Source organism: Magnolia sinica, chromosome 17 (genome assembly GCF_029962835.1).
Source record: "Magnolia sinica isolate HGM2019 chromosome 17, MsV1, whole genome shotgun sequence".
NCBI classification, from domain to species: domain Eukaryota; kingdom Viridiplantae; phylum Streptophyta; class Magnoliopsida; order Magnoliales; family Magnoliaceae; genus Magnolia; species Magnolia sinica.
Window position 1 is genome coordinate 65,461,725 of NC_080589.1, and position 8,450 is coordinate 65,470,174.

General features: G+C 36.9%; 1 protein-coding gene across 1 annotated transcript in view; it reads left to right on the top strand.

The window, feature by feature from the left end:
* The window catches only part of LOC131230207 (AT-rich interactive domain-containing protein 2), a 35,676-nt gene extending 32,668 nt beyond the window's left edge, over positions 1 to 3,008 (top strand). The window contains exon 3 of the mRNA XM_058226024.1: positions 1,215 to 3,008. Within this exon, the coding sequence (XP_058082007.1) occupies positions 1,215 to 2,159 (945 nt within the window). The 3' untranslated portion in view covers positions 2,160 to 3,008. The remainder of the gene's footprint in view (positions 1 to 1,214) is intronic.
* The last annotated feature ends 5,442 nt before the right edge of the window (positions 3,009 to 8,450 follow it).

An 8,450-nucleotide genomic window follows, 5' to 3' on the forward strand; every position in this document is an offset into this window, starting at 1 on the left:
GGTGATCAATTGATTCTTCTTTTGTTGTACTCATAAAGCACATGTTTGGAACCTTTCTAGTCCATATTTAGATGGTTGAGGGTGAGTATCTTGTCCTTCCTAGCCTTCTGCCCTCCTTTCCCCCAATTTGTATTTCCCTCTGATTTTTATTTATTTATTTTTCCTTCTTTGTATATTTGCAGTTCTCTTTTATCCTCCATCAGATAAATGTTGCCCGTTCTTCGATTTTATTATCTTGTTTCTTTTTCCTCGTTTTGTTCCATTATTTGCTGTTTTTCATATTTGTTTATTTTTTCTTTAAGAAGATATAATGTATGCCTCATAAACCTCCAACCAATCATCTGTTGTTTTTAGTCGCTGCATTATCTGTATTTTCTTGATTTCTTTTCTTTTGGTTTTTTTTTTTTTTTTTTAAATGTCCGTTTATTTGCTGCATTTCTTCTTCTTCGTGTTTTCTTTCTTTCTTTCTTTTTTCCCTCACATTATATGATATATGGATGTATATCTTTGATTTTCACTGATACTTCCATCTTTCTGCTTTCTATCTATTTCCCGTGCTTTTGTTTACTTCTTTCAGATGATAGACACTTTACATGTAGCCTTACTATCTTTTCAACTATATGAAACATTGTTGGTTTTCTTTTTTTCTTCTTTCTTTTAATTGTGCAAACACCATAACATGTTTCTTTTATTTTCATCATATCTTCAATTTATACAATTTAGAGTTTTGTACTTAGTTAATCTTTATTTTATGCTTATGATGACTGGGTGAGTGATGAATCATTGCAAATTTGTGTAATGGTTTTGCTGATGAAAAATAAAATACAATAAAATTTGACACTAAGTTACTGGTGAATGTGGCGTGTTCCGAGTCCTAACCTGGATTTCAATGGGTGAGTGCTGGACACACATGGAGATACCGTAGTGTGGATCAATGAGGCTCCATGATGTTCAAGCATGAGTGTTACTTTGGTCCCACTCAGAGCTCAAGTCTGATTGGATTCTCCACCTTCAACTTTTCCAGATCCATCATCGATGCATGGCATCTGAACCCAACTCATTAGTTGCAACGTTTCATTCATGCAAGAAATCCTTGTCTTGTTCTTTGAGATCTTTACTAAGTCTCTTCTTTCTTCAACGCATGCGGGTCTTTTTCTGTTCATATCTCGTCACTAGTGATCCAGGTAAAAGAAATCACTTTTTATGTCTTGCAGAAAAGGCAAAGGATGCATCCTTCCATGTACGAAGATTATAATGGAGCTGATTCTACAGAGAACCTAAGGTGCAGTCGGAGGCTACTCTCTTTTCACAAGAGATCTCATTCGGGCTCTTGTTCAGACACGTCAACCGTTCCTGACAATGCCTTCGATAAGCGTCTGATTCCCTATGATGCAGGGATGGACCACGATCCCAACATTCGAGTGCTCAGGACCATTGGTTCTTTAACCACAGAAGCGGTAGTTGGTCTGTTCTGTAAAGATCAGCTCCATAAAAGGGTCCCCGTGGGCCCACACTTTCAAGCTGAAGTACCTGATTGGACCGGAATGGCTTCCGAGTTTTCACGTCACAGTTCAACTGATTCTGATGACTCCAAATGGTTGGGCATGCAACACTGGCCCGCCCCTGATCCCAGAGGCAAAGAATTAATCGAGAAGTGTCCGATTGGGAAAGGCCGGCCTGATTCATGTGGATGCATACTTCCAGGATCTGTAGAATGCGTGAGATTTCATGTGGCAGAGAAAAGATTGCAGCTGAAACTCGAACTGGGTTCAGCTTTTTATAACTGGAAATTTGATCGTATGGGCGAGGAAATTTCATTGTCATGGAGGGAAGAAGAGGAACGGAGATTCAAGGCAATCGTGCTCCAAAATCCCGCATCCATGGACAAGAACTTCTGGGATGTAGCTTACAGAAGCTTCCGTTCAAGAAGCAGAAAAAGTTTGGTTAGCTATTACTTCAATGTGTTCCTTCTTAGACGCAGAAGTTACCAGAACCGGGTCACCCCAAAGAACATTGACAGTGACGATGAAGAATCCGAATTTGGGTTTGTAAGTGACAGTCTCGATCATTATGCAGTCGAGGTCTTTGGGGCTAAATCCATCTTGTGCACTCAGAATAGGCAATGCATGGATTTGGAGGAATCAATGGGTATCAATTAAGAATCAAGAATGGTTGGAGATGTAAAAATCACGTGGGTTTTATACGAATGCCGTCAGGAAAAATCATCGACCAAGATTGTTTGAGTTTTTTTTTCCCCCACCCTCTTCGGTAGTATAGCAATCATTGCGCCGTTGTGGATGGGTTCGATCCTCCTCTCTAAAGATAGGATATTTTTTTGCAGAGATTGATTGATAGCATGCGATTGGACTGGGCTGTTTAGATGGCAGTGGAAACAAAGCTATTTGGGTGGATGACAGTACAAATTGAATCTACGGCTAATATGAATATCTTATGATCTCAAGCTTTGACTGAGTGATTTTTCGGTCCAAATTGTGAAATCGGTTTTTGAGTTTCTGGTTGATCGGTCATGAGATATCGAAGATCGAAGATAGGTTACTCTCAGTATGCATTGTCTTTCAGTTTCTGTTGACTTCTTTTACATGAGGCAAGTAGCAAGGCTGATTCAAGCCAGATGCAATCACATAATGCTCGATCAAAGAAATTGTGACTTCGGATCGTTCTACCTTCAGAGAGGAAAAGAGAGAACAGGTTAGAGGAATGAGAGGAGTTTCCTTGGAAAATATACGGCCGACTTCTTTTCATTTAAGAACCATGGTGCTTGCAATTTTGAACATGACTTCATGTCATATAATTTTTCTTCTCCCTCCCTCCCTCCCTCGATCTTGATCTCAATCTCTCAACCAATGGCCTTGATATGCAATCAGCTCTTTTGCAACTAATATTCTAAAGGCTAGCAACTGCTGAGGGCCCTGTTTGGATGTGTTGAAATGTTTGTGGAAAAGTTTCATTTCTTTAGGCGTTTGGCCGCCGGTTTTTATATTTACCGACATCGTAATTCCTTGGTTTTTGTATCATCAATGTTTGGTACACACTTTTTGGTTGTTTTTTTTACTTTCCTGAGAAATTCCATTACCCATATTTTCTTTGAAAAACTTGCCTTACCTTCTTGTTGGGGTATTAAACTTGATTTTCTCTAAAAACTCAATGCATCAACCAATCCCGATTTGGAATGACCTAATTCTGATTACACCAGATATATATACTTTCACAATTGGAATAGGAAACAAATCATGCACTTACACAGTTTTGTGCGCGCCGTCGATGGGACCTTCGATGGCATCAATAACCATCAAAGACCAGTCGATGACATTGAAATCACCCTCAATTACATCAAGTAGCATCTCCAAAACTGTTCAACAAGCAACTGAGATTTTTTCACATCGAAGCCACCTTCGATGACATCAAGTAGCATCTCCAAACTGTCCACCAAGCAACCGAGATTTTTCCATATCGAAGCTACCTTCAATGACATCAAGTAGCATCTCCAAAACTGTCCAACAAGCAACTAAGTTTTTTCCAGATTTTCTCGATGGCATCGAGCGGTCTGTCGATGAAATCGACATACCCTGTTTCAAACAAATTTAAGACATCTGACAACATTAAAATGAGTAACTTTTTCTATTTTTGTTCTTTTAATTTCCATACGGGTTCTAAAATTACCTTTTTGACTAAATATGCAAAATTGTTAATAAAAAATGTTTGACATTATAATCAACTCTAAAAAGCCACACATTAGTTATGCATATAATATCACTTTCTTTTTTTTATGTTTGAAATCATTTTCTTTTTTATATGTTTGAAATCATTGGCAAAAAAATAAAATGAAAGTTCTAGTTTAAACATTTGTCATATGTGGCATGTTTGGGGTGCTTGAAGCTAAAAAGTGGCACATTTTTCACATGTATATATTGACACGTGAGGTTTTGAGATGGACATTAGCTCACGTGACACATTCAGGGAACTTGAAGTTACATGGTGGCATATGGCACGGCACATATATGGCAATAGTAGCACGTGCTACATACTTGTAGGATGTCACATGTGGCACATTCGACATGCTTGAGTTCTATAGTGGTGCATGTGTTCATTGGCGCATGTGGGGCTTTTGAAGCCGAACAATGGAATATGTTATATGTGGCAGACATAAAACATGCGAGGGATGCTTGAAATTCCACAATGACACGTGGCAAATTTGGTGCATGTGTGGTGCATGAAGATAGACAACGGTAGCATATCCTTGCCTGATGGTAGACTCCCACAAGTTTCAACACAAGGTCTGGGGTTCAAATACCTACAGGTGGTGAAATCTTACTACGGCGTGAGTGCAGGGATGCGTGTGTAAAAAAAAAGGCATTGGTGCCATATGTAGTAGGGGGAAATATTAACATCTAATGAGCTTGTCACACCATCTATTGTCAAAGTGGGAATAAATGTATTATGTTTTTAAATGAAAATATAAGCAATGATTTTTTTGTTGGAATGGAAATTAGACATAATTTATTTTGTAGATTGGGTCATTTCTTTGGAAATTTTTTAAAAAAAAGGCATAAGGAATACAGTGTTTCCATAGAAATGCATCTTTGAAATTTGATTTCAACACATCAAAATATGACCTAATATGCAATAAAATTTTATTTTATTGATGAACACAATTGGTTATATTCTCTACTATTGTACCTAATAATGTCAACTCTTTTATTATGTTATATAATATTAACAAGTATGGCACGTCGTACTTGTAGAGCACCATTAGCAAAATTCCATTTTTAAACTTTATATATATATATAAAGGCATACAATTGATCAAACATTTAAAATTATGTATATTTCAGAAGATAGGAAAAAATTCATTTTTTGGACATTGAATTAAACACATATTTTTCAATAAAACATATTTTGTGTTTAAAAAATAATAAATAAATAAATAAATAACATTTGGAGGCAATTTAAAAAATAGAGACCATTGGTTGTGACCCATTAATAAAATTGAGTAGAAGGTGAATATTTTTGGTAGAGAATAATTGATTTATATAAGGATTACTTGAAATTCAGGTAAAGAATATCCAATTATCTATAGATTATTGTTTATACATATAGATATTCTAATTATTTTTATTAAAGTTTTTTATTTTAACCTTTTTCATATATATTCTTAGGGAAAGTCACATGTGCAATGCGTTACTCATACAAAGATGAGGTGAAAGAAAAATTAGCAAAAGTAAGGGCCAGAGAGAGAGAGAGAGACGCTTATGGTTTCAATGGTGGGCGATCCATTTCTATGTTTTCCAATGTTGTGGCTCACTTAAGCATTAAATATGCATAATTTTTTAGTTAACATCCTAACATTACCCAATGCAATAGAGGTACAATATGAAATACCTAGTCATCATAATAGGTTGCACAAAACCTTTGTTGCACAATCTCCCTATTATTATGTTATGTGTAGGCTACATATAAAGAAAAGTTTCAGTGATCCACATTTGCGTCATATAATTAAAAAATGCAAATAAAATTTAAGCCATTACAAGCTTTTTTACAAATGAAATATACATTACACGTCGGATAATAACCACAAGTTTTAATTCTTAAAATATTCCTAACTTCATTTAAAATGTCTTCTCACATCCTTTAAATATTCAAAAAAAAAATAAAAAAAATCACCATAATTAATTGTAGATGCAAAAATGTCAATATATATAGATGTAAACACATATAACTCTCTCTCTCTCTCTCACCATTTTACTGACTATGATGGAGAGGAAGACATTCTCATTTTAATTCTTAATCGAGTATGACACCTTATAGGATGCGTTGAAACATGAACGTCCTTGACCATAATCATCTATATAATGGGCCCAACTTTAAGTAAGAAAACCCAAAATAACCTTCAGATTGAAGCATTTCAACCATTTGATCATCTACGTTTACACCACCCAAATTCAAAAGTTGTCAAATGATCAAAGGGATGAAATATCTCAATCTAAGAGATTTTATTATTATTTTTATTTGTCCATCTCAGTTGAGACCTACATTGGATCATTAGAGGATTATCCCACATCAAAAAGCTAAAGTCCCAATGTGTTCCATAGCAATAAGTTAGGATCTATTGTATGTGTAAGCCATACACATCAAAGTCACACGGGCTTTAGATTTTTAAATAAAGACATTGTAAATGAAGTTAGAGATATTTCAAGGCATGTAACTTTTTTCAATAAACATGTTTGGTCAATTTACATGATAAAAAATTGACGTCGACCCAACCATCATAAACCCGCTAAGTGAATTTGGAGGCTTTTGGATGGGTGTCTATTGTTTTCATGAATTGGGTATTACCCTCACCAGGACCTAGCAAGAGACGAATGTGCCTGTTAGGGTCTCTGTGGAGGCCACCATGATATATGTGTTTTATCCAAGCTGGCCATCCATTTTGAAAGGTCATTTTAGAGCATGAACCCAAAAAAGAGGCAGATTAAAGGCTCAAGTGGACCACACCACACCATAGGAAGAAGTGGTGATAATGACTGCCTTCATTGAAGAGATTTTCAATGGTAGACTTTCAATCCCCACCGTTTCCTATGGTGTGATCCGCTTGAACATTTGATCTCTGCATCATTTTTGGGCTCGTCACCAAAAATGATTTGTCAAAATGGATGAATGGCATGGATAAAATGCATACATTATAGTACAACCCATAGATCCCATGACAAGACCATCCATCTCTAGCTAGGTCCTGGTGGGGTACCAGGAAGTACCCGATCCATGCCCAAGCCCCACCATGATAATAGGATGTCCCAAAAATCAGACCCATATGATCATTAGATGTGTAACACCATATCAAACAATGGGCATCCATCCAATAACCTTTGGATTCATGTAGTAGCTAACATGATGGTTGTATTTGCCTGATTTTTTAGGTGTCCTACTTTCGTTGTGGGCCAACTCTTCATGAAAGGTTGGATGTGGTATATACACTCCACCACTGTCCCCACATGCAATCCAAATATCATTTCAGTGCAGTGGTTATTTGATAGTTAGGTAGTGTATAACAATAGTCAGCAAATACGCATATGATAGGTGTATATTATATGGGGTGTATTAGGTGCGGCCCTAATCTCACACAAGATAGTGGTGATTGACTGTTAAAAACTATTTGTAGACCACTAAAACTAAAAGTTTTGGATCAAGCTGATATTTGTTTTTTCCCCCTTCGTCTAGGTCTGATCTTGTCAACATCAATGGGTTGAATGGAAATAAACACTACGGTGGGCATTAAGGTGGGTCCTTGGAAGTTTTTAATGGTGGGCATTCTGTCACCATTTTTTCCTATAGTGGGGTCCACTTGAGATTTGAATCTGCTTCATTTTTGGGCTCATGCCCTAAAATTGAGGGTGTCGCCCTACTTAAAATGAGCTCGAAAAAGGATGTACAGCATGGATATATATATATATATATATATATATATATATATATATATATATATATAGAGTCATGCTCCCCTGCGCACCTATGCACGTGCGCACCTTTGCACACGTGTCATGGGTGTCTAATCTGAACGGTCCATGTGATGCGGAATCCCATGAAACCTCACGTGTGAAATTTTCACCCTGATCTAAAATTCTTGTGGGCCATAGCAAAGAGAAATGCAAATCAAGGGAGGAAACTGTTTTAATTTTTCATGGCCCATCAAAGTTCTAGATCAAAGTAAAACTTGGTCCTAGGGGGTTTCACGAGGTGTTGCTTCACATGAACGGTTTAGATTTTGGATCCACATCACGTATGATGGGTTCTCAAAAAAGTTCGTATGTAACAGGTACGAACTGGTTCGCAGGTGAGCGTTTCCATATGTGTGTGTGTGTGTGTGTGTGTGTGTGTATCCAAGGCCTACTGTAATGTTCATTTGCCATCCAACCTATCGATTAGGTCACACAGACCTAGATGATGGGAAAACAAAAATATCAGCTGTTTCCACAACTTTCGTGGCCCCGAGAAGTTTTTAAAGGTGGGCGTTCAATCACCACTGAATCTTATGGTATGGTCTACTTGAGACTTGAATCTGCCTCATTTAAGGTCCACTGAGATTTGGAGTTGCCTCATTTTTTAGCACATGCACTAAAATGATATGGGAAAATGGATGGATGACATGGATAAGACACATACATCATTGTGTGGTCCATATAGCTTTTTCCAGTACCGACCAATTCCGAGGTCATTTAGCAATTACAACATTTATCCATTTCAACATTCATCACATTCATTTATTACAACATTCCATTACAAAATTCCTTCATTACAAAATTCATCCCTTTCACAAACTCCTCTCATTCATAGGGAACCACCACACCATCCTTCCTTTCACAAACTCTCACTATCCATACAAAAAAAAAAAAAAACAATTATAGAAAGAACCACCATACCCTCCTCTCTTTCAC